Source organism: Ascaphus truei, chromosome 14 (assembly GCF_040206685.1).
Source record: "Ascaphus truei isolate aAscTru1 chromosome 14, aAscTru1.hap1, whole genome shotgun sequence".
Lineage (NCBI taxonomy): Eukaryota > Metazoa > Chordata > Amphibia > Anura > Ascaphidae > Ascaphus > Ascaphus truei.
In genome coordinates, this window is record NC_134496.1 from 17,613,262 (window position 1) to 17,640,360 (window position 27,099).

General features: G+C 49.9%; 2 protein-coding genes across 4 annotated transcripts in view; one reads left to right on the plus strand and one right to left on the minus strand.

Annotated features, from left to right (window-relative positions):
• ZFPL1 (zinc finger protein like 1) overlaps window positions 1-7,930 on the minus strand; it is a 26,597-nt gene extending 18,667 nt beyond the window's left edge. For all 3 annotated transcript variants that reach the window (XM_075569892.1, XM_075569888.1, XM_075569891.1), the window contains exons 1-3: window positions 7,789-7,930; window positions 3,700-3,815; window positions 1,605-1,716 (exon numbers count right to left, since the gene is read on the minus strand). In XM_075569892.1, the coding sequence (XP_075426007.1) occupies window positions 1,605-1,716; window positions 3,700-3,801 (214 nt within the window). In that variant the 5' untranslated portion in view covers window positions 3,802-3,815; window positions 7,789-7,930. The remainder of the gene's footprint in view (window positions 1-1,604; window positions 1,717-3,699; window positions 3,816-7,788) is intronic.
• CDCA5 (cell division cycle associated 5) lies at window positions 7,921-26,753 on the plus strand. The gene is made up of 9 exons (XM_075569887.1): window positions 7,921-8,685; window positions 9,351-9,421; window positions 9,509-9,578; window positions 10,397-10,467; window positions 10,687-10,749; window positions 15,231-15,269; window positions 16,668-16,712; window positions 17,505-17,987; window positions 25,188-26,753. The coding sequence occupies exons 1-9, from the start codon at window positions 8,646-8,648 to the stop codon at window positions 25,266-25,268; spliced, it is 963 nt and encodes a 320-aa protein (XP_075426002.1). The 5' UTR covers window positions 7,921-8,645; the 3' UTR covers window positions 25,269-26,753.
• The last annotated feature ends 346 nt before the right edge of the window (window positions 26,754-27,099 follow it).

Here is a 27,099-nt window from a genome sequence, read left to right on the forward strand (position 1 = left end):
ACCACACACCGCCCAGGAACATCACCACCACACACCGCCCAGGAACATCACCACCACACACCACCCAGGAACATCACCACCACACACCGCCCAGGAACATCACCACCACACACCGCCCAGGAACATCACCACCACACACCGCCCAGGAACATCACCACCACACACCGCCCAGGAACATCACCACCACACACCGCCCAGGAACATCACCACCACACACCGCCCAGGAACATCACCACCACACACCGCCCAGGAACATCACCACCACACACCGCCCAGGAACATCACCACCACACACCGCCCAGGAACATCACCACCACACACCACCCAGGAACATCACTACCACACACCGCCCAGAAACATCACCACCACACACCGCCCAGGAACATCACCACCACACACCACCCAGGAACATCACCACCACACACCGCCCAGGAACATCACCACCACACACCGCCCAGGAACATCACCACCACACACCGCCCAGGAACATCACCACCACACACCGCCCAGGAACATCACCACCACACACCGCCCAGGAACATCACCACCACACACCGCCCAGGAACATCACCACCACACACCGCCCAGGAACATCACTACCACACACCGCCCAGGAACATCACCACCACACACCGCCCAGAAACATCACCACCACACACCGCCCAGGAACATCACCACCACACACCACCCAGGAACATCACCACCACACACCACCCAGGAACATCACCACCACACACCGCCCAGGAACATCACCACCACACACCGCCCAGGAACATCACCACCACACACCGCCCAGGAACATCACCACCACACACCGCCCAGGAACATCACCACCACACACCGCCCAGGAACATCACTACCACACACCGCCCAGGAACATCACCACCACACACCGCCCAGGAACATCACCACCACACACCGCCCAGGAACATCACCACCACACACCACCCAGGAACATCACCACCACACACCGCCCAGGAACATCACCACCACACACCGCCCAGGAACATCACCACCACACACCGCCCAGGAACATCACCACCACACACCGCCCAGGAACATCACCACCACACACCGCCCAGGAACATCACCACCACACACCGCCCAGGAACATCACCACCACACACCACCCAGGAACATCACTACCACACACCGCCCAGAAACATCACCACCACACACCGCCCAGGAACATCACCACCACCGCCTGGGTTACTGCTCTTACATTCCTGCTCAGTGGTGAGTAGGAATGTCGGAGCTCCATTAGTATTTCTCTTTATCACTGTGTATATTATTATTGCGCTGTGTCATTTTTATGGCGTCCGTCATCGCTCCCCTGGGGTTTGGGGAGATACTTGTGTCAAGACTTTTAGGACAGTCTATGCTAAGGGTTGCGTGAAGTCGGTTTGCCCATCATTTTCACTGATTGGTGGTGTGTGATTATTGTATTGTACACCTCTATTACACCTTATTATATGTTTTTCACTTTATATATTTAATCTATCTATTATACTGATCACATTAGTATATATATATATTTGTTTTTGTGCACTGAGCGCCTATTGGGAGTGTTAGAGCGCCACCCAGTGTTTCTTGTTATTCAATACCGTAGCACACCAGGCGCACAGTGTCCCTGGAGGAGAGGAGCGTGTTACAGAGGCGACAGTTCGGGTTGTAATCACTATCCTGGAGCCACTGGAGGTACGACTGAACGATACACTGTGAGAGAGAAGAGAGAGAAGAGAGAGAGAGAAGAAAGAGAGAGAGAGAGAGAAGAAAGAGAGAGAGAGAGAAGAAAGAGAGAGAGAGAGAGAAGAAAGAGAGAGAGAGAAGAAAGAGAGAGAGAGAGAGAGAGAGAGAGAGTGAAGAGAGAGAGAGAGAGAGTGAAGAAAGAGAGACAGAGAGAGTGAAGAGAGAGACAGAGAGAGAAGAAAGAGAGACAGAGAGAGAAGAAAGAGAGACAGAGAGAGAAGAAAGAGAGAGAGAGAGAAGAAAGAGAGAGAGAGAGAAGAAAGAGAGAGAGAGAGAGAGAAGAAAGAGAGAGAGAAGAAAGAGAGAGAGAGGAAAAAGAGAGAGAAAAGAGAGAGAGAGAGAGAGAGAGAGAGAAGGGAAGAGCGAAAAGGGAATAAAAGAGAGAGGGAGAAGAGTTAGTGACAATTTCCAGCTCGTGCTTCAACCCCACAGTAGCGCCGACAGTGCTCACCTTGGCATGGTTGGCCCCCCAGTGCTCACCTTGGCATGGTTGGCCCCCAGAGAGTGCTCACCTTGGCATGATTGGCCCCCAGAGAGTGCTCACCTTGGCATGATTGGCCCCCAGAGAGTGCTCACCGTGGCGTGGTTGGCCCCCAGAGAGTGCTCACCTTGGCATGGTTGGCCCCCAGAGAGTGCTCACCTTGGCATGATTGGCCCCCAGAGAGTGCTCACCGTGGCGTGGTTGGCCCCCAGAGAGTGCTCACCTTGGCGTGGTTGGCCCCCAGAGAGAGCTCACCTTGGCGTGGTTGGCCCCCAGAGAGTGCTCACCTTGGCGTGGTTGGCCCCCAGACAGTGCTCACCTTGGCGTTGTTGGCCCCCAGACAGTGCTCACCTTGGCGTTGTTGGCCCCCAGAGAGTGCTCACCTTGGCATGGTTGGCCCCCAGACAGTGCTCACCTTGGCATGGTTGGCCCCCAGACAGTGCTCACCTTGGCATGGTTGGCCCCCAGACAGTGCTCACCTTGGCATGGTTGGCCCCCAGACAGTGCTCACCTTGGCATGGTTGGCCCCCAGACACTGCTCACCTTGGCATGGTTGGCCCCCAGACAGTGCTCACCTTGGCGTGGTTGGCCCCCAGAGTGCTCACCTTGGTGTGGTTGGCCCCCAGACAGTGCTCACCTTGGCGTGGTTGGCCCCCAGAGAGTGCTCACCTTGGCGTGGTTGGCCCCCAGACACTGCTCACCTTGGCATGGTTGGCCCCCAGACAGTGCTCACCTTGGCGTGGTTGGCCCCCAGACACTGCTCACCTTGGCATGGTTGGCCCCCAGACAGTGCTCACCTTGGCATGGTTGGCCCCCAGACAGTGCTCACCTTGGCGTGGTTGGCCCCCAGAGAGTGCTCACCTTGGTGTGGTTGGCCCCCAGAGAGTGCTCACCTTGGCATGGTTGGCCCCCAGGCAGTGCTCACCTTGGCATGGTTGGCCCCCAGACAGTGCTCACCTTGGCGTGGATGGCCCCCAGACAGTGCTCACCTTGGCGTGGATGGCCCCCAGACAGTGCTCACCTTGGCGTGGATGGCCCCCAGACAGTGCTCACCTTGGCGTGGATGGCCCCCAGACAGTGCTCACCTTGGCGTGGATGGCCCCCAGACAGTGCTCACCTTGGCTTGGTTGGCCCCCCGAGAGTGCTCACCTTGGCATGGTTGGCCCGCAGAGAGTGCTCACCTTGGCGTGGTTGGCCCGCAGAGAGAGCTCACCTTGGCATGGTTGGCCCCCAGACAGTGCTCACCTTGGCGTGGTTGGCCCCCAGACAGTGCTCACCTTGGCGTGGTTGGCCCGCAGAGAGTGCTCACCTTGGCATGGTTGGCCCCCAGACAGTGCTCACCTTGGCGTGGTTGGCCCGCAGAGAGTGCTCACCTTGGCATGGTTGGCCCCCAGACAGTGCTCACCTTGGCGTGGTTGGCCCCCAGACAGTGCTCACCTTGGCGTGGTTGGCCCGCAGACAGTGCTCACCTTGGCATGGTTGGCCCCCAGACAGTGCTCGCAGACGTTCACCCGATGTTCAAAGCAGAAAAGATTTGTCACTTTCCTCTTGGGACATTTACACAGTCCCATGGTGACAGAGAGACCTGTGAGGGACAGAGAGGTGACACTTTATACTGGGACAGGAGCACACTGCCAGTGACGAGTGGATGTGTGAGCGGCGCCCGACTCCCGACATCATAAATTGAAGACGGAGGAGGAACAAACTCTCAGACCGTGCGGCGAGACAACACCACGGAAAAGACGCGGCGTATAACATCTCCTGCGACACCTCTGTGCCAGGATGTGTCCCAACACGCGTGTAACTTCTGCCACATTATAAGTGGCCGCGATCTTTTGCGAAGTAAACTTCTTAGCCGTACATCACTATGTTTCTGTCTCTACATTTCAGTCACAGAATTATTCACAATAGAAGACTTGGTGATTCAAAGTTTGATCTACCTGCTCACCCCCCACGAACACCACCAGTGCTTATTGTTACTCACATGGGAACTGTGGGGACTAGTTTGCCCACTTTCATTGCTACAGATTATAGTTACTGTATCGACACGATATTTGCCTGAGTTACTGGTTGCAGTCAGGTCATCTGTTAGTAAAAAAAACCTAAACATTAGGGAGGTGGGGGGTGTAACTGTCACAGTTCCCCCGCCCCCTCCGCCAGATGCTCGATGCATCAGCGTACTAGCGTTTCGGTGCACTATATGGGACCATCATCAATGCCCCACGGACAGTCCCGTAGTGGCCATAACGTTGGTTTTGTTTAATACACAATCTCTTTTGATCACATTCCCTACAGTGCTGCGTCTTATTCATTTTGGGGGAAGTATTTATTTTTAATTTATATGTCAGGTGCACTTGCTTTATATTAATGATACGGAGGTGTGCCCGATTATTTTTATATTATATATATGTATGTATATGATAAATGTAACATTCGCACAAGATGAGGGAGGGACTGAAGTGTAGAAATATGGTCAGTACAAAAGTCCTGAGAGCAATAGAAATGTCCAAAGATCTGGAACATCAAAGAATTTAGCACTTGAAAAGTTACAGTTCACTTAGTAACAGCGAGAGATAATGGGGTGTAGGAAAGTTACAGGTCACTTAGTAACAGCGAGCGATAATGGGGTGTAGGAAAGTTACAGTTCACTTAGTAACAGCGAGCGATAATGGGGTGTAGGAAAGTTACAGCTCACTTAGTAACAGCGAGCGATAATGGGGTGTAGGAAAGTTACAGTTCACTTAGTAACAGCGAGCGATAATGGGGTGTAGGAAAGTTACAGTTCACTTAGTAACAGCGAGCGATAATGGGGTGTAGGAAAGTTACAGCTCACTTAGTAACAGCGAGCGATAATGGGGTGTAGGAAAGTTACAGGTCACTTAGTAACAGCGAGCGATAATGGGGTGTAGGAAAGTTACAGGTCACTTAGTAACAGCGAGTGATAATGGGGTGTAGGAAAGTTACAGCTCACTTAGTAACAGCGAGTGATAATGGGGTGTAGGAAAGTTACAGGTCACTTAGTAACAGCGAGCGATAATGGGGTGTAGGAAAGTTACAGGTCACTTAGTAACAGCGAGCGATAATGGGGTGTAGGAAAGTTACAGGTCACTTAGTAACAGCGAGCGATAATGGGGTGTAGGAAAGTTACAGGTCACTTAGTAACAGCGAGCGATAATGGGGTGTAGGAAAGTTACAGGTCACTTAGTAACAGCGAGTGATAATGGGGTGTAGGAAAGTTACAGGTCACTTAGTAACAGCGAGCGATAATGGGGTGTAGGAAAGTTACAGGTCACTTAGTGACAGCGAGCGATAATGGGGTGTAGGAAAGTTACAGGTCACTTAGTAACAGTGAGTGATAATGGGGTGTAGGAAAGTTACAGGTCACTTAGTAACAGCGAGCGATAATGGGGTGTAGGAAAGTTACAGGTCACTTAGTGACAGCGAGCGATAATGGGGTGTAGGAAAGTTACAGGTCACTTAGTAACAGCGAGCGATAATGGGGTGTAGGAAAGTTACAGGTCACTTAGTAACAGCGAGCGATAATGGGGTGTAGGAAAGTTACAGGTCACTTAGTAACAGCGAGCGATAATGGGGTGTAGGAAAGTTACACCTCACTTAGTAACAGCGAGCGATAATGGGGTGTAGGAAAGTTACAGTTCACTTAGTAACAGCGAGTGATAATGGGGTGTAGGAAAGTTACACCTCACTTAGTAACAGCGAGCGATAATGGGGTGTAGGAAAGATTGGGCGTCTATATGCGAAATACACCTATTTCAATTTTTTACTGAGTGCTGTCTTTATTACCTTTTGCAGAATCGGTAATATATTTTCATAAGACAGGCACCTACATTTTTTTAAGCACTACTGGATTGCTAGCTATGTCTTCTATATGTATGTATGTATGTATATATATATATATATATATATATATATATATATATACACACACACACATATATATATATATATATATACACAGGGCCCGACAAACTGGGCAAAAACCCACTCTCCCCATCCCCAAAAGTCAGTCGCCCCCCAAAACACTCCCTCATGACACTTACCTGCGGGTGGGCCCAACGGCGTGGTGCGGCCTTCTCTGTCTTCTCCCTGCAAATTCATATTTTCCCCCTGCAGCTCCAGTTAAAATTGCCGCCGGGCATCAAATGACGCCGCATTGCCATGGCAACGGGGCGCTGTGACGTCACACGGCATAGCGTAATGTGGCTCCGCGTGACGTTACGTGGTGTCCCTTTGCCCGCCGGACATTTTAACTGGAGCTGCAGGGGGAAAATAGGATTTTGCAGAAGACGACAAAGAAGACCGGGGGACGCCGCTGCAGGTAACAGTGACAGCGGCCACAATGCAGTCACCCCGGGCGACTGCATTTATCGAGCCCTGTATATATCACACACAGGGCTCAAGGCCAACCCCATCCTCCCCAAAATAATGACGGGTTTGACTTTTTTCTTTCTACACCTTCTCTCCTCCCTACTCTGTCTCATTTAAAGAGGCGCTCCTGGCAACACTGTTTTTATATAGGTTTGAAAGGGGGTGTCTGGACTGAACCACGTTAATTTCAGCTCTGGGGACTCCCTGTTATCCGACATACCTCAGAACGGGGTGACAGTAGCAGCCCAGACGGATTAGTCAATATGGCAACTTAAATGTCCTGTTTCCTGTGACACAATACGAAGCCGTGGCATCATACCTTGCGGTTCCTATTTACTCACGTGAAGCAGGAGCGATTAAACTGCGCAAAGGCACTGGCAGCACTTATGGACAGGTCTGTATCTCTGGAAGCAGGGGGTCCTCAGAGCTGAAATCAACACAGTCCAGAGACCCCCCTACTTCAAACCTCTTAAAAAAGAAACAATGTGTCTCCAGGAGTGCTGTTTTAATACCTTATGACAGCGGTGCGCAAACTTCTTGAGCTGCGGCCCACTTTTTGGGAGCCGCACCCCCCCCCTCTCCCGATGGCACGGCGTCAAATGACCCCACCGCTTCATTTGCCGCGCGTTGCCATGGCGACTCGTGATGTCACATGACCCCCGCCACGTTGCCATGGTGACGTGTCGCCGAAGACCAAGCTGGCAGCAGGTGAATTACAGAGGTCTCCCGTCTCCCCCGGTATTTCATTTAAATGCCATGAGGAAGAGCGCAGGGCCTCTGTAACCACCGCGCCCCCTAGAAATTCTCCCGCCCCCCCTGTTTGCGCACCGCTGCCTTATGATGTCATCAGTTTTTTCCGCCTCTATGTCCTGCAACATTCTTGCTTTCGCCTCATGTGTCAACTGACTTCCTCTCTTTCTTTATCTGCTTTCTGTGTAAACTTTATAGCTAGCTGACTCTCCTTATCTGCCACCAGACTATGTGCATTATGTCACCGATTAGCTATATCTCATCTCATGGAGGTACAGACAAAACGTTGTTTTAATATAGATATATATATATATATATACTGTATACACACATACCAAAGAGTAGCATCAATATTGTTATATAGATATATACAGAATCACTACATATAACACCCCCCCATCCCATATCTTTCTCCCTACCTCTGTATATTTCTCCTTCTCCTCTCTCTCCTTCCCTGCCACGTCTCTTCCGGGGTGACCGTCACTGGGACGCGCCACGCTCCCATCTGACGTCTCCACCTACCCCCCTCTCTCGCAGTTTCCGCCACACACAAGATGGCGGCGGGAGAGAGACGCTGCTCCCTGAAGCGTCACTTCCGACTCTTGGGAGGAGCGCGCCACATTCGAACGTCTGGCGCGCGCTGCGGCCGCTTTCTGCCATATTAACGGGGGAGACGGAGACGTGCAACCCCCTATATAGTCTTAGTGGTGCAGGTGGTTCTTGGGGGGGATAGCCCTAGAGGTGTCAGTGGGGCTCGGGAGGTAGTCCAAGCGGTGTCAGTGGGGCTTGGGAGGTAGTCCTAGCGGTGTCAGTGGGGCTTGGGATAGTCCTAGCGGTGTCAGTGGGGCTTGGGAGGTAGTGCTAGAGGGTGTCAGGGGCCTTATACATAGTTGGAGGTGGGAACTTGCTACTGTATATAGATTTAGACATGGGTGGGGGAAAACTTTAGCCCTATAGAGGGGTGGGGTTGGTATGTATCCTTGGAGCTGTGTGTGGGCTTGGTTAATGGCCCTAGAGGTGTATGTGGGGGCTCGTTTACGTATATAGTTAGGGGGCCTTGTATAAAGACATAGAGGTGTGTCACGAGACACTGTCATAGAGGCGTTGAGGGATCTCGTGGTCACAGAAGGATCACCGGGCCTACTGTATAAACCGAGAGGTGTGTGGGGACTAGGAGAGGGAGCTAAAAGATCCCGGGCCATATAAATTGTCCTTACAGTCTCTGGAGACACGTATACAGCCTTAGAGGTGTCATTGGCCTCACATTATTGTCGCTATGTCTGAACGGAAGAAGCGAGGGAGCGGAGGAGAGATGGGTGAGAAACGGGGCGAGGGACAGATTCATAGCACCTTTTGTCTGTCACTGTCACCCTGTGTGGGGAGGGACAGGCTCATAGCTCCCTTCTGTCTGTGTCACTGTGTCACCCTGCGGGGGGAGGGACAGACTCATAGCTCCCTTCTGTCTGTGTCACTGTGTCACCCTGCGGGGGGAGGGACAGACTCATAGCTCCCTTCTGTCTGTGTCAGTGTCACCCTGCGGGGGGAGGGACAGACTCATAGCTCCCTTCTGTCTGTGTCACCCTGCGGGGGGGGGGGGACAGACTCATAGCTCCCTTCTGTCTGTGTCACTGTGTCACCCTGCGGGGGGAGGGACAGACTCATAGCTCCCTTAGGCTGAGCTTATAGTCGGTGTGATTGTGCAAGTGTGAGACAAGCACAAATTGCATAATGCCTATGAGGCCGCCCCAAGTGCGCGCACTGTTGGTATTTGTCTTTTCAAGCGCGCCTGCGTCACGTGAGCAGTTCAGCCAATGAAGGCAAACCAGTGTTCGCCACGCCTCCCCATCGGCTCCCCAATCGCCTGCAGCTCAGTTCACACATCACTGGGGCTGCGTGAGTCTATGCGGGCTGTCACGTGCACGCAGTTGGTATAATCTTAGCCTTCGGTTTGTCACTGACAGACCCTCTCTCCCTCTTTCAGACATCACTTCCCCACCTAACAGAAGATCCCAAAGGAAATCAGACGGGGAGAAGAGGCCGTCAGACAGCCAGGTATGTCAAACAAAATCTTAATTCTCCAAATTCTCTGTGTGTGTGTGTACGTATTAATGTTTAATCCTTCCCTTCTCACCTGTACAGCTCCTCTCTTCTAAATCTCCATTAAAGCGATGCAGCAGGGGAGTGGGACGGAGCCAGAGAGAGGAGAAGGGTGAGAAACAGGGGTGGGCGTGCTCATAGCTTTCTGTCTGTCATCTGGCAGTGGGAGGGACACTCTCATACTGGCTCTATCTGTGTCCCTGTCACCCTGCGGGGGAGGAACAGTCTCATAGCTCCCTTCTGTCTGTCACTGTGTCACCCTGCGGGGGAGGAACAGTCTCATAGCTCCCTTCTGTCTGTCACTGTGTCACCCTGCGGGGGGAGGGACAGACTCATAGCTCCCTTCTGTCTGTGTCACTGTCACCCTGCGGAGGGAGGGACAGGCTCATAGCTCCCTTCTGTCTGTGTCACTGTCACCCTGCGGAGGGAGTGACAGGCTCATAGCTCCCTTCTGTCTGTGTCACTGTGTCACCCTGCGGGGGGAGGGACAGACTCATAGCTCCCTTCTGTCTGTGTCACTGTGTCACCCTGCGGGGGGTGGGACACACTCATAGCTCCCTTCTGTCTGTGTCCCTGTGTCACCCTGCGGGGGGTGGGACACACTCATAGCTCCCTTCTGTCTGTGTCACTGTGTCACCCTGCGGGGGGAGGGACAGACTCATAGCTCCCTTCTGTCTGTGTCACTGTGTCACCCTGTGGGCGGAGGGACAGACTCATAGCTCCCTTCTGTCTGTGTCACTGTGTCACCCTGCGGGGGGAGGGACAGACTCATAGCTCCCTTCTGTCTGTGTCACTGTGTCACCCTGTGGGCGGAGGGACAGACTCATAGCTCCCTTCTGTCTGTGTCACTGTGTCACCCTGCGGGACAAGGGACAGACTTATAGCGCTCAAGTATGTCACTGACAGACCCTCTCACTCTTTCTCTTTCAGACATCACTTCCCCACCTAACAGAAGATCCCAAAGGATATCGGACGGGGAGAAGAGGCCGTCAGACAGCCAGGTATGTCAAACAAAATCTTCATCCCCAAATTCTGTGTATTATTTGTATATGCATTTATTTCACACACGGCTGTGGCTATATGTACATGTACACAAACATACAGTGAGAGGTGTGTAAAAATATGTGTACAGACACGTGCAGAGACAGATGCATTAAATATAATTCCCATGTTGTGTTTTAACTTCACAGGTTGTGACAAAATTCTGTTCTTTATTTCAGATTCCAGCTCCTGTCATCAAACGATCGATCACAGCCAAGAAAATAATGCCAAGGAAGACCATGGTATATACGCTGTGTGATAGTCTGTGTCCGGGCAGACGGGGTGGGTCCTTGCTTGCTTCTGTCTGTCACCCTGCAGGGGGAGGGACAGGCTCATAGCTCCCTTCTGTCTGAGTCACTGTGTCACCCTGCGGGGGGAGGGACAGACTCATAGCTCCCTTCTGTTTGTGTCACTGTGTCACCCTGCAGGGGGAGGGACAGGCTCATAGCTCCCTTCTGTCTGTGTCACTGTGTCACCCTGCGGGGGGAGGGACAGACTCATAGCTCCCTTCTGTCTGTGTCACTGTGTCACCCTGCGGGGAGAGGGATAGACTCATACCTCCCTTCTGTCTGAGTCACTGTGTCACCCTGCGGGGGGAGGGACAGACTCATAGCTCCCTTCTGTCTGAGTCACTGTGTCACCCTGCGGGGGAGGGACAGACTCATAGCTCCCTTCTGTCTGTGTCACTGTGTCACCCTGCGGGGGGAGGGACAGACTCATAGCTCCCTTCTGTCTGTGTCACTGTGTCACCCTGCGGGGAGAGGGATAGACTCATACCTCCCTTCTGTCTGAGTCACCCTGCGGGGAGAGGGATAGACTCATAGCTCCCTTCTGTCTGTGTCACTGTGTCACCCTGCGGGGAGAGGGATAGACTCATAGCTCCCTTCTGTCTGTGTCACTGTGTCACCCTGCGGGGAGAGGGATAGACTCATACCTCCCTTCTGTCTGAGTCACTGTGTCACCCTGCGGGGGGAGGGACAGACTCATAGCTCCCTTCTGTCTGTGTCACTGTGTCACCCTGCGGGGGGAGGGACAGACTCATAGCTCCCTTCTGTCTGTGTCACTGTGTCACCCTGCGGGGGGAGGGACAGACTCATAGCTCCCTTCTGTCTGTGTCACTGTGTCACCCTGCGGGGGGAGGGACAGACTCATAGCTCCCTTCTGTCTGTGTCACTGTGTCACCCTGCGGGGAGAGGGATAGACTCATACCTCCCTTCTGTCTGTGTCACTGTGACACCCTGCGGGGGGAGGGACAGACTCATAGCTCCCTTCTGTCTGTGTCACTGTGTCACCCTGCGGGGAGAGGGACAGACTCATAGCTCCCTTCTGTCTGTGTCACCCTGCGGGGGGAGGGACAGACTCATAGCTCCCTTCTGTCTGTGTCACTGTGTCACCCTGCGGGGGGAGGGACAGACTCATAGCTCCCTTCTGTCTGTGTCACTGTGTCACCCTGCGGGGGGTGGGACAGACTCATAGCTCCCTTCTGTCTGTGTCACTGTGTCACCCTGCGGGGAGAGGGACAGACTCATAGCTCCCTTCTGTCTGTGTCACTGTATCACCCAGCGGGGAAGGGACACACTCATAGCTCCCTTCTGTCTGTGTCACTGTGTCACCCTGCGGGGGGAGGGACAGACTCATAGCTCCCTTCTGTCTGTGTCACTGTGTCACCCTGCGGGGGGTGGGACAGACTCATAGCTCCCTTCTGTCTGTGTCACTGTGTCACCCTGCGGGGGGAGGGACAGTCTCATAGCTCCCTTCTGTCTGTGTCACTGTGTCACCCTGCGGGGGAGGGACAGACTCATAGCTCCCTTCTGTCTGTGTCACTGTGTCACCCTGCGGGGGGAGGGACAGGCTCATAGCTCCCTTCTGTCTGTGTCACTGTGTCGCCCTGCGGGGGAGGGAAAGACTCATAGCTCCCTTCTGTCTGTCTCACTGTGTCACCCTGCGGTGGGAGGGACAGGCTCATAGCTCCCTTCTGTCTGTGTCACTGTGTCACCCTGCGGGGGGAGGGACAGACTCATAGCTCCCTTCTGTCTGTGTCACTGTCACCCTGCGGGGGGAGGGACAGACTCATAGTTCCCTTCTGTCTGTGTCACTGTGTCACCCTGCGGGGGAGGGACAGACTCATAGCTCCCTTCTGTCTGTGTCACTGTGTCACCCTGCGGGGGGAGGGACAGGCTCATAGCTCCCTTCTGTCTGTGTCACTGTGTCACCCTGCGGGGGAGGGACAGACTCATAGCTCCCTTCTGTCTGTGTCACTGTGTCACCCTGCGGTGGGAGGGACAGGCTCATAGCTCCCTTCTGTCTGTGTCACTGTGTCACCCTGTGGGGGGAGGGACAGACTCATAGCTCCCTTCTGTCTGTGTCACTGTGTCACCCTGCGGGGGGAGGGACAGACTCATAGCTCCCTTCTGTCTGTGTCACTGTGTCACCCTGTGGGGGGAGGGACAGACTCATAGCTCCCTTCTGTCTGTGTCACTGTGTCACCCTGCGGGGGGAGGGACAGTCTCATAGCTCCCTTCTGTCTGTGTCACTGTGTCACCCTGCGGGGGAGGGAAAGACTCATAGCTCCCTTCTGTCTGTCTCACTGTGTCACCCTGCGGTGGGAGGGACAGGCTCATAGCTCCCTTCTGTCTGTGTCACTGTGTCACCCTGCGGGGGGAGGGACAGACTCATAGCTCCCTTCTGTCTGTGTCACTGTCACCCTGCGGGGGGAGGGACAGACTCATAGCTCCCTTCTGTCTGTGTCACTGTCACCCTGCGGGGGGAGGGACAGACTCATAGTTCCCTTCTGTCTGTGTCACTGTGTCACCCTGCGGGGGGAGGGACAGACTCATAGCTCCCTTCTGTCTGTGTCACTGTCACCCTGCGGGGGGAGGGACAGACTCATAGTTCCCTTCTGTCTGTGTCACTGTGTCACCCTGCGGGGGAGGGACAGACTCATAGCTCCCTTCTGTCTGTGTCACTGTGTCACCCTGCGGGGGGAGGGACAGGCTCATAGCTCCCTTCTGTCTGTGTCACTGTGTCACCCTGCGGGGGAGGGACAGACTCATAGCTCCCTTCTGTCTGTGTCACTGTGTCACCCTGCGGTGGGAGGGACAGGCTCATAGCTCCCTTCTGTCTGTGTCACTGTGTCACCCTGTGGGGGGAGGGACAGACTCATAGCTCCCTTCTGTCTGTGTCACTGTGTCACCCTGCGGGGGGAGGGACAGACTCATAGCTCCCTTCTGTCTGTGTCACTGTGTCACCCTGTGGGGGGAGGGACAGACTCATAGCTCCCTTCTGTCTGTGTCACTGTGTCACCCTGCGGGGGGAGGGACAGTCTCATAGCTCCCTTCTGTCTGTGTCACTGTGTCACCCTGCGGGGGAGGGAAAGACTCATAGCTCCCTTCTGTCTGTCTCACTGTGTCACCCTGCGGTGGGAGGGACAGGCTCATAGCTCCCTTCTGTCTGTGTCACTGTGTCACCCTGCGGGGGGAGGGACAGACTCATAGCTCCCTTCTGTCTGTGTCACTGTCACCCTGCGGGGGGAGGGACAGACTCATAGTTCCCTTCTGTCTGTGTCACTGTGTCACCCTGCGGGGGAGGGACAGACTCATAGCTCCCTTCTGTCTGTGTCACTGTGTCACCCTGCGGGGGGAGGGACAGGCTCATAGCTCCCTTCTGTCTGTGTCACTGTGTCACCCTGCGGGGGAGGGACAGACTCATAGCTCCCTTCTGTCTGTGTCACTGTGTCACCCTGCGGTGGGAGGGACAGGCTCATAGCTCCCTTCTGTCTGTGTCACTGTGTCACCCTGTGGGGGGAGGGACAGACTCATAGCTCCCTTCTGTCTGTGTCACTGTGTCACCCTGCGGGGGGAGGGACAGACTCATAGCTCCCTTCTGTCTGTGTCACTGTGTCACCCTGTGGGGGGAGGGACAGACTCATAGCTCCCTTCTGTCTGTGTCACTGTGTCACCCTGCGGGGGGAGGGACAGACTCATAGCTCCCTTCTGTCTGTGTCACTGTGTCACCCTGCGGGGGGAGGGACAGGCTCATAGCTCCCTTCTGTCTGTGTCACTGTGTCACCCTGCGGGGGGAGGGACAGACTCATAGCTCCCTTCTGTCTGTGTCAATGTGTCACCCTGCGGGGGGAGGGACAGACTCAAAGCTCCCTTCTGTCTGTGTCACTGTGTCACCCTGTGGGGGGAGAGGGAGGGGCTCATAGCTCCCTTCTGTCTGTGTCACTGTGTCACCCTGCGGGGGGAGGGACAGACTCATAGCTCCCTTCTGTCTGTGTCACTGTGTCACCCTGCGGGGGGAGGGACAGACTCATAGCTCCCTTCTGTCTGTGTCAATGTGTCACCCTGCGGGGGGAGGGACAGACTCATAGCTCCCTTCTGTCTGTGTCACTGTGTCACCCTGCGGGGGGAGGGACAGGCTCATAGCTCCCTTCTGTCTGTGTCACTGTGTCACCCTGCGGGGGGAGGGACAGACTCATAGCTCCCTTCTGTCTGTGTCAATGTGTCACCCTGCGGGGGGAGGGACAGACTCATAGCTCCCTTCTGTCTGTGTCACTGTGTCACCCTGTGGGGGGAGAGGGAGAGGCTCCCTTCTGTGTCTATAAACACAGCTTACTTCTTACACTAAGTATTGCATTCAGTTCCCTTCCCTGACACTGTTTCATTACAGTATAGCACTCCCACAGGTCAGACTTGCACTGACAATCTCTCCCTCGTTTCAGCCTGCCAGCGCCCCTGTTGCACTTCAATCAACACCCAGGGTAAGTCCCAAAAGTTAGGTATTTGCCAAATGTATATCTGATTAAACCATTTACTTGCAGGCGGTGACGTTTATAATGAATTTAGATGAGATTTTTAAGGTTTTAAAGAAACCCTTTAGTTTGAATGTTTCCATGACCTGCAATTGTATTTCAAGAAAAATGATTGGCCCTAAAACAATCCCGCCAAATCCTCCCAAATAATGACCGTGGTGTTTTGTGTGTGTGTGTGTGTGTGTGTGTGTGTGTGTGCGCCCCGCCCCGCCATGTTCAGTGTTTTGCGTCTCTCTTCCGTCACTTCCTGTCATGTCCTGTATGGCTCTGTCTGTGACATGGACCGTTTGAGGAGGATTTTAATATGATGAACTCATTTCTGGCCCTGTTTCTTTAGCGGGGGATGTGTCCCCAGTGCTAGATGTATTTCTGCTCCTTCCAGCATATCTTCCTGTGATGGGGAACCGCTGAACGTTCTGTGACATGACACACCTAGAACTTCCTGTATCATACTTAAAGTTCTCACAAAGCCATTACAGTGACTTCCTGTTATACTTTGTTGCCTTAGCTTTAAAAACAAATGATTTCAAATGTAAATTTATGTCTTTAGAGTGCAGTCTCCCTTTTTACCAACCCCCGACAGGTCATGTGTTCAGGATATCGACTGAGCCACCTGTGCTGAAGCAGGAAATGATTGAGCCGCCTGTGTTGAAGCAGGGACTGATTGGGCCGTCTGTGCTGAAGCAGGGACTGATTGAGACACCTGTGCTGAAGCAGCGATATCCTGAAATCCTGACCTGTTGGGAGGGGGGGGGAGGGGTTGAGGACTGGAGTTGAGCCCACCTGGTATAACCGTTTGCAAAACCTAAAAAATCTGATTGAGACTACGTGGTGTTGTCGTGTGGCTCTTGCGCGGATCCAAGCTCCAGACCAAATTCAGCTCGGCCAATCCGTTCTATGTAATCACAAACCGGACATTGTGCGATATCTACATAGATTATCAGCTCCTAAGGGAATTCAGTTTGTCGGGATGTTTAAGGACAGGCGAATTCCGCTTCCAGACATGACCTTCCGTCATCCGCGGCGAGTGCCGGAGGCGCCGTGGTGCTTGCGTGCCGCGGCCTCTCCAGCACTCCAAGGGTTAAAGGCACAATCCCTAAACGAGGCAGGGGATTCGGAGCGCAGTCACATCCAGGAATATAAAAGGAAAAGACACACACATCTTGTGCAACAGAGTTTTGATGAACTGTAAATAAGCAAGTAGCAATCTCACTCACGTTTCCTGTGAGTGATCACGGCTTTTTGCTCATCAGGAGTGACCACCTCAGATACAAGTTTCAATGGTGGTGTCCGTCAGCATACAGTCCGTTTTTGTTAATTTATCCAATTTCTCTTCTTTTCAAACAGAATTTGAATGTTGTTGCAGCAGCTGTTCCCCGGAGGAGTTCAAGGGTGAGTAACTTGGATTGCTACACTACGACCTTTATACACAGCGCAGACACTCACTCGCGTGCACACCCACACACACTCTAACCTTTTATACACCGTGCAGGCAGTGATACACATACACACACACACCGCGCAGGCAGCAACATTAACACACACACCTTTTATACACAGTGCAGGCAGTGATACACACACATCTTTTATACACAGTGCAGGCAGTACCTTTAACACACGCACTGACCTTTTATGCACAGTGCAGACAAGGACACACACACACACACACCTTTTATACACAACATAGGTAAAGCGCGGGCAGCGGAAGTGCCAGTCTCCCCCTCGCACACTACTACACTATGACCTGTATACACAGCACATGTACAGCGCGGGCAGCGGCAGTGCCAGTCTCCCCCTAACACATTACTACACCATGACCTGTATACACAGCACAGGTACAGCGCAGGCAGCGGCAGTGCCAGTCTCCCCCTCACACACTACTACACCATTACCTGTATACACAGCACAGGTACAGCGCAGGCAGCGGCAGTGCCAGCCTCCCCCTAACACATTACTACACCATGACCTGTATACACAGCACAGGTACAGCGCTGGCAGCGGCAGTGCCAGCCTCCCCCTCACACACTACAACACCATGACACGTATACACAGCACAGGTACAGCGCGGGAAGTGGCAGTGCCAACCTCCCCCTCACACTACTACACCATGACACATACACAGAACAGATTCAGTGCCAGCCTCCCCCTCAACCTTTTTATCTACGCACACCTTCCACTCCGCAGATTTCTCCAAGACCCCAGAAGGAAAACGCAGCCAGTGATAAACTTCTGAGCCCCCTTAAAGGGGTCACAGAGCCACCTCTCGACCCCGTTATCAGCATTCTCTCTCCTATCACCCACAACGTCCCCACGTCCCCTCCCCGGGATGACCGGGACAGAGTGATGTCACAGAAGGTGCGACGTTCCTACAGCCGCTTGGACATGTCCCTGAACAGTAGCTCCATCCTATACAGCCCGACAAGGAGCAGCGACACGTCCTCCACCCCAAACCTGGCCCTAAAAGCAGCGCGCCCTTCTCTCTTTGGGTTTGTGAAGCTGCTGGTGCCCGGGGGGGACGAGGGAATGGGGATAGGTGCGGCACAGAGACCCTCTGACAAAAGGGTAGCGGGCACAGCAAAGGCATCGCCGGGCGAACCCGACCATAATATTCCTGGGGTCATCCTGATGAAGGAGAAAAGGAGGAAACGCAAAGTACTACCCATACAGGTGAAAGGGAGCGGGTATATGGGGCAATATGAGTTATAGGGAGCGGGTATATGGGGCAATATGAGTTATAGGGAGCGGGTATATGGGGCAATATGAGTTATTGGGAGCGGGTATATGGGGCAATATGAGTTATTGGGAGCGGGTATATGGGGCAATATGAGTTATGCGGTAGTAGGATGAGTTATATGGGGCAATGGGAGGAACTCTTTTTATTGAAAAATTTTTCCAACATTACATTTCACAAATCACTTTACAAACCAAAAACTGCACAATATGGACGGACTTACATTATACAAATATTAATCCAGCATTTGTTCCAAACTTTCCTTTCTAAAAGCAATTTCTCATTTTCCTTAACTCTTCTTACGGCTTTTATAATGTCCTCAAAAACTTTATCCTCAGAAATGTACACATTTTTGATTGAAACCTGGCACCTAGCCATCCACAAATTATACTTAACAATTGCTATAATCAGGAAAATTGTACCTTCATTATACTTATGTTTATTCTTAAAAATTCCATAGATACATTCTGAATATGTAAGTTTCCCCAAAATTGGTGTCTTAAAAAAACCCATGCCGTTCTTTCCCAAATCGCTTTGCTAAAGGGACACTGTAACACAAAATGATCCATTGTTTCTACCTCATTATTACATGAATTTCTAGGACACATTCTATCTGATACATTCATATGTTTAATATTACTTCGTACATATAATTTGCCATGAAAGGCCAACCAGGTAATATCCTTATATTTTGGTGGAATTCTCATGCTATTCAAATTTTTTAATGCTTTACTCAAATCTTCTCCCACACAATCTCTCAGGATTAATGGGGAAGAAAAGCATTTCTCAATAATGTTCTCATAAATGTGTTTCCTAGAACACATTTCTATCTCCCTACTGCTTATTTTCCACCTTCTTAAAAGTCTGACACTTTGGGCCACATACTCCGGGGTATAGCCAGATTTCACTCTCATAGTTTTGACTTGTCTCCCACGCCAATACATAAGGACTAACCCATTTCCAAAAGCACATTGGCCAGACCAGGTCATTTTTCTGCATAATATGGGCAAAATTATATTTCAGAAAAATAACATTAAAAAACACCACAGGGTTTAACATTTTTAAACCTCCCTTCTTCTGATCTAAGTATGTTGTATTCCTTTTGATCAAATTTAGTCGATTTCCCCATAACATCTGGAAAAACAGACTAAAAATTCTAGTATTCAGATTTTCTGGTATTGGAAAAATATAACTGATATAAACAAAAATTGGTACTAAGAAAGTTTTAATTATTGCCAGTCTTTCCCCTAAAGACAGCTTCCAATTCTTCCATTTCTTAATTTTCTCCTCACCTATTTCTATCTTCTCTTTCCAATTTAGCATTTCTGACTGTTCCTTCCCAAACTTTACGCCCAGAATTTTTATTGGACCGTCACTTATTGGAATCGTTCCTGGAAGTGTAAAACCCGGTGTTTCCTGACTTAGCCAAATCGCGCTACTCTTTTCTACGTTAACTTTAGAATTGGAAGCACTTGAAAAATCTCTAATATTTTTAAAAGTCTCTTCCGCAGCTTCTTTTCCCGACACGACAATGGAAATATCATCTGCATACGCAATACATTTTAGGTTCCGATTTTTTGCTATTTCAACCCCATCAATAAGATTATTTGATTCCAATTTCCTTAAAAATGGACCTACTGCATAAACATACAGAAGAGGACTCAAAGGACATCCTTGACGTACCCCTGACTTAACGCTAAATTCTTTCCCTATCCAGCCATTTATTTGTGGACATCCCACTGCATCTTTATATAACAAGGATATCCATCCTATGAAGGAATTGGGAATACCATACGCGGATAAAACTTCCCAGAGATAGACGTGATTTACTCTGTCAAATGCCTTAGTTTGATCTAAGCACAAAACATATTTCTCTAATTTATGAGCTTTACAAACCTCAAAAATCTCTCTTACGTGTATGACTGCGTTTGTGATGTTACGCCCTTTAATGCCACAATACTGAGCCTTACAGATTAGTTTCCCAGATACCTCTCTCAATCTATTAAACAAAATTCTGGCTAAGATTTTCCTATCTGTGTTCAATAAAGAAATTGGTCTCCAGTTCTTTATATCTGCTGGATCATTCTTTTTATGTAACAGAATCAGAAGAGACTTGCACATGGACCCGGGTATCTTACCTTCCTGCAACATTATGTTAAAGACTTTAGTCAAATCAGGAACTAACAAATCACTAAACAATTAAAAAAATTCTGCTGTTAAGCCGTCTGTCCCTGGGGTTTTATTCTTCTGTAACCCATTTATTACATCCCTGACCTCACTATCTAGTACTTCCATTGTCAGGTTTGTTTCTTCTACCTTTGTTAATTTAGGAATAACCAATGTATTAATATAACTATCAATTTCCTTTTTCTCCCTATAGCTGTCCTTAAATAAATCTGCATAGAAATTACTAACTATATCCAAAATGTCCTTACTCTTGGTTCTATAATTACCACCAGAGTCATAAAGCCCATAGATTAGTTTTTTTCCCACCACACCTTTACAGCTAAGAAAGGGATCTGGTGAAATATAAGATTTCTGTGAGCCAAAATCTCGCTCCTTTATTAGTGATACATATCTATCATATTGAAGTTGTTTCATTTTATCTTTAACAACCTTTATGTCTCCCTGATCTATTAATTTACCCTCATTCAACTGCGAATAAAGCCGGCATAATTTACCTCTTAAGAGTTGATATTTTTTATAATTATTTGGCTTTTCCTGTTTGCTAGTTTCCTTACAAACGAGACTATATTCCGTTTTGTTCCCTCCCACCAATCTGCCAAATCTTCATAAAGTCCTTGTAATGACCTCTTGTCCTCATAAAACATTCTAAATAGGTCTTGTGTCTCACTATGTTCAAAAGTAGAGATGTTTAATTTCCAACTGCCCTTACCCATCCTCAAGGTATCATTGATATTCAGGGTGAATGATAACATTAAATGGTCTGAAAATTCAACCGGAATTAAATTAATTCCTGAAGATACCATATATTTTTTAATATATACACGGTCAATTCTGCTCTTACTTTGGCCCTTATAGTAAGTAAACCCAGATGCTTCAGTATTATGTTTAATATGAATATCTTCTAAATCCGCTTGCCTGCACAGGTTATTTAGGAAATTACTATCATAATTTAGACTATCATAGATTTTACCTCGATCTTTCAGTCTAGAGATATTATTAAAATCACCACAAAAAATGACCATTTTGGAAGTAAACAGAAATGGTCTTATCTTGCTAAATAATTCCTTACGGTCCTTCATTGTTTGTGGTCCATAGATGTTAATCAAACGGAAGTCTAACTTATTCACAGTAACATCTAGAAGTAAGCATCGCCCTTCCTGAATTTCTAACAGTTTATGGCATCTCATCTCAACCTCTTTAAATAAAATCGCTACGCCTTCATAAGGTGTAACTCCCATGGACCAAAATGAGGGCCCTGCCTGCCAGTCTTGCTAGGCTTTGTAAATATCATTTTTTGTATTTAATCTTGTTTCCTGTAAGAAAATGATATTTGCATCACAATGTTTTAATACGTTGTAAGCTAAAGTTCGGGCTTTCCATGATTTTATACTTGCCACGTTAACAGTTATTACCTTTAAGGGATCACTTATGGAAACAGATATTTTTTACAAAAAAAAAAAAAAGGGTGCAACATTACTTTTTTTTTCTTTTTCCCCACATTATCCCCCATTGACCCAAACCTCTTAATGGTCACTGAAGGTGGGGTCATGCCCGAGTCTGTCTGATAAAGAAAGTTCCTGTTCATCGTTAGAGTCCTCAGCTCTTGACCCCCAATCCTTCCGAAGAGCAGAAAAACGGTTCTTTGTAGTTACCTGAGGAACTTTACCAGTGGGACCTGCAGAACGTCGAAGAGTCCCTCCAAGTCTTTTTACCGTGCTCTTCTTTATTTTCTTTTTTCCATGTGCCCTCTCTTGGGTTTCCATTATAGTAGAATCCTCTGATTCCCCAGATTGTTCCCCTGCTGGGTGTAAATTTGAGGAGGTTCCCTCTAAGGGTTCTTCTGGCATTCCTTGGGTCCCGTTTACACTCTCAATAATTGTTCCTTCTGTAAGTGTATCTGGGCAAACTGCATCCACAGGCGGTTCAGGACAAGCTCTGTCCCCAGGAGGATCAAGGCAGGCGCCATCCCTAGGCCGAACCGTAACAACCCCGTCTGCAGGAGGATCTGAACACATTCTGTTTGCAACTTTCAAGGCACGGTCATAAAGTTCTTCATTATCTTCAAAGTCCACTTCATGCTCCCATACTTTTGAAATATTATGCCATGCTTCTGTGCAATTTGTATAGGAATGTCCAAATTTATCGCATAAGTTACATTTGATCATTGTACAGCTTGCCCTCTCGTGGCCCAATGACTGGCACAAGTTACATTTTAGAACATCACAAGACATGCTTAGATGTCTGTTTGAACCACATCTATGGCACAAGGTTGGCTGACCAAAGTAAAAGCAGTTTCCTCTCTCTCTCCCAATAAAGAAAGAATTGGGCAGATGCTTTGTGACATTGCCATGTCGTCAAAGTCTGACTTGTATCTTCCAACCTCCAATCCAAATTTCTTCTGAGTCCATAATTCTCGTAGGTGGAGCCAGTATGTCACATTGTCTGCCAAGCCATGCCAGAATATCTGATATTGGGACTGATTCATGTCTGAAGAGAATTGTTACAGACTTTGTTTCCGGTTTAGTCACAGGAATGGCCGCAAAGGGCTTCCACAATTCCGTGTCTTTAAGACTCTCATATCTTATCCAGAAATGATCCAAAGCCTGAGGTCTCTTAAAACTAACATCGTACTCACGGGAACCAGGAATATGGATAAGTGCATACATTTCTTCTGCATGGAAGCCCAAGGATTCTTTTAATAGGTGTCTCCCTAAAAAAATCCTGTCAGGCTTCATCTCCTCTGCGCCCTTATATCTCAACATGACCACATTCCTCCTTTTCAAAGGTTGTGCATTTCTGGTCACAGCGCTCGCAAAGGTTCTCCCACTCCAGGCTGAAGGGGGTGCTGTGTGAACTGGGGTTACCTTAATGCCATTCCTTTGCATTACCCCATCTTCCGTTTGGGCCACTCTATCAGGAACTGTTTGAATAGGAGCAGCACTTTCAGTCTCCACAACCTTAATTTCACTCCCAGGCACTACAGGGTTAATGCTGTCTCCATTGCTTCTAATTACCACCTGCTGTTCTCCCTTCTCAGAGTTCTGAATCACAGGATCTGCTAATAAGCAGGGGGATGGTTCTGTAAGTCCAGGTGAGCATGGTTTCTCTGGCTCACTGCTCTCAGCAGCAGCAAACTCCATTTCCAGCTGCTCCTGATCACCACTCAGGCATTCAAGGTTTTTACTTTGCTGGTCTCCATTCCCTGTAATCTCTGCAACTTCTCCCAGGGTGGGAGTCTGAGGTAACCTAACCTCACAGGTGTCTGCTGCTTTCTTTCCATGTAATGGGCTTTTTACCACATCTTCTGTTGATTCTTCCATTAAACCCTGGGATGCTGGAAGCTCTAGAACAGATCCATGCTCACAGCCTGATACACCCTGAGGCGAGTCTCCTTCTCTGAACCCTGTTTCAGGGCTGTTACCTTCACCTGTAGAAAGCTCTGCACCCTGCTCTGCGCCTTGCTCTGCGCCCTGCTCAGCACTGTGGGATAGCATTTCAATTATTTTTGAAAGGGAACGTTTCTGTTTGACTGAAACCCCTGCAATTTTAGCAATCTCACCCTCCAGTTGGGTTACTTCAACATGCAGACGCTGTATTTGCGTCTTGTGCACATCTCTCTCAGAACCACGACATTTCCTTAACTCAATGTTTTCTTCCTCTAACTCAGCCTTCTTACTGTTATACCTCTGCAATAAAGCTTGGTTCTTTTCTTTCTTAAGCAGACTCTGTTCTGCTCTTTCCTTTCTCTCCAAACTCTCCTGTACCTTGTATTCAGCCTCACCAAGGCCTACACCACTGCTGCAGCCTGCGGCCTCGCCTACTTCCATCTCCAACTCACAGCCACCAACCCCTGGGTCTAAGGCCATCCTGGCTCCCCTGCAGGAGCTCACCTGCAGCCCATCCTGGAGGAGTTATAGGGAGGGGGTATATGGTGCAATGGGAGGAGTTATAGGGAGCGGTTATATGGGGCAATGGGAGGAGTTATAGGGAGCGGTTATATGGGGCAATGGGAGGAGTTATAGGGAGCGGTTATATGGGGCAATGGGAGGAGTTATAGGGAGCGGTTATATGGGGCAATGGGAGGAGTTATAGGAAGCGGTTACATGGGGCAATGGGAGGCGTTATAGGGAGCGGTTACATGGGGCAATGGGAGGCGTTCTAGGGAGCGGTTACATGGGGCAATGGGAGGCGTTATAGGGAGCGGTTACATGGGGCAATGGGAGGCGTTATAGGGAGCGGTTACATGGGGCAATGGGAGGCGTTATAGGGAGCGGTTACATGGGGCAATGGGAGGCGTTATAGGGAGCGGTTACATGGGGCAATGGGAGGCGTTATAGGGAGCGGTTACATGGGGCAATGGGAGGAGTTATAGGGAGCGGTTACATGGGGCAATGGGAGGCGTTATAGGGAGCGGTTACATGGGGCAATGGGAGGCGTTATAGGGAGCGGTTACATGGGGCAATGGGAGGCGTTATAGGGAGCGGTTACATGGGGCAATGGGAGGCGTTATAGGGAGCGGTTACATGGGGCAATGGGAGGCGTTATAGGGAGCGGTTACATGGGGCAATGGGAGGCGTTATAGGGAGCGGTTACATGGGGCAAAGGGAGGCGTTATAGGGAGCGGTTAACTGGTGGCAATGGAAGGAGTTATAGGGAGCGGTTACATGGGGCAATAAGAGGGGTTATAGGGAGCGGTTACATGGGGCAATGGGAGGGGTTATAGGGAGCGGTTACATGGGGCAATGGGTGGGGTTATAGGGAGCGGTTACATGGGGCAATGGGAGGGGTTATAGGGAGCGGTTACATGGGGCAATGGGAGGGGTTATAGGGAGCGGTTACATGGGGCAATGGGAGGGGTTATTTGGGGCAATGGGAAGAGTTATAGGCAGAGGTTATATGAAAGGAGGTAATATTTAGGGGGGGGTTTAACCCTGTCTGTCCTCCCCTAGAAATCAGACCTGGATGAATGGGCGGCCACCATGAACGCAGAGTTTGAGGAAGCGGAGAAATTTGACCTTCTTGTTGAGTGATGCAGCCGGGGGGCTGGGAAGAAACGGGCCCCACTTTTTGTACATAGACTTTTATAACCCAACCCCTGAAGCGTCTCTCCACTGAAGCCATGTAGATGCTGCTTCCGTCTTCCATTCTGTTTGTGTTTTGGGGAAGTTTGTAAGCTTTCTAACGTTATCATTTTCCCCGTTAAATATTTTTGTCTTTCCATTTTTGTCCTCTCTTTATACGATGCTGTCCTCTAATCGTGGCCTTATGTGCCTCCCACAGCGTCGCTGATAATTCCACGGGCCCTTTGTTTGACCGAAAATATTTTTTTAAGTGAATCTCCAATTTGTGCGCTAATCTCTGGGTAATTTAATAAGGAGTCAGTCCTCCTCCAGTGAAATGCCTTGGCGCATGGTGGATCAAACAGAATAGTCACCGGGGCGTGGTCCGACCAGGTTATAGGGCCTATTTCTGAGTGGACCAATACTTCTAGAATATTTGGAGATGCCACAATATTATCAATTCTAGAGTATGAATCATGCGGGGGCAAGTAGAAAGTATAATCTCTCTGCCCTTTGTGCAAGCAGCGCCGGGCGACTAACTGGCCAAATTCTTTCATTGGCAATCTCCATTTCTGTGCTACACTGTAAGTCATTGCAGAGTGTGAGTGCCCCGAGTGTGGGCTTGTCCAGATCCGGGTCTGGGACCATATTCAAACCACCTCCTACAATATATAACTGTTCTTGATTATCCCCCATTGATTCCAATGTTTGCTTTAAAAAAAAAAATCAATTTGTCCCTCGGGTGCATATATATTCACTAATGTAATATGTTGTCCTGAAAGGAGACCGTGGACCACCAGTGACCTCCCTCCTTGGTCTCGTAACCTCCAGTGTCTGAAACGGGATGCCCTGTCTTATCAGGAGTGAGACCCCTCTTTTCTTACTAGTGAAAGACGAATAGAATGCGATCGGATATGTCCTGCTAAGGGTTTGGGGGTTCTTGGGAGTTGAAATGCGTCTCTTGTAGCAAAACAATATCCGCATTCAGCTTTCTAAATTCTTTTAATACCAGTCTACGCTTACTAATACTATTATATAAGGCCCTGCCAGGGATGGGTGTTACCGCCTGGTAATAAAGCCCTGCCAGGGATGGGTGTTACTGCCCGGTAATAGGGCCCTGAAAGGGATGGGTGTTACCGCCTGGTAATAAGGCCCTGCCAGGTATGGGTGTTACTGCCTGGTAATAAGGCCCTGCCAGGGATGGGTGTTACTGCCTGGTAATAAGGCCCTGCCAGGGATGGGTGTTACCGCCTGGTAATAAGGCCCTGCCAGGAATGGGTGTTACTACCTGGGAATAAGGCCCTGCCAGGGATGGGTGTTACCGCCTGGTAATAAGGCCCTGCCAATTTAGTTACTGAAACCCAATTACTTCTCTGTAAATCTGTCCCGTTTTAAATGTGTTTGTAGAAAATCTGAAACTTCTGGATGTTGTTGATAAAACTGACTTAAAACTGAGTGAGTGGAAGATTCCTTTGTGGGTTCAATGGAAACCGCTTGTATAAAGTGTAATAGTTGATATGTGATGATTAGGTACTGGAGGGGGAATTCATATATATGTACAAGTGCCCCATATAACTCCTCCTGTAACCCCCATATAACTGCTCCTCTGGCACCCTATAACTCCTATTACCCCATATAAGTGCTCCCTATAACTACTCCTGTGGCCCTATATAACCGCTCCCTATAACTTCTTGTAACCCCCATATAACCGCTCCCTATTGCTCTTCCTGTGACCCCCATATAACCGCTCCCTATAACTCTTCCTATTACCCCACATAACCCCTCCTATTACCCCATATAA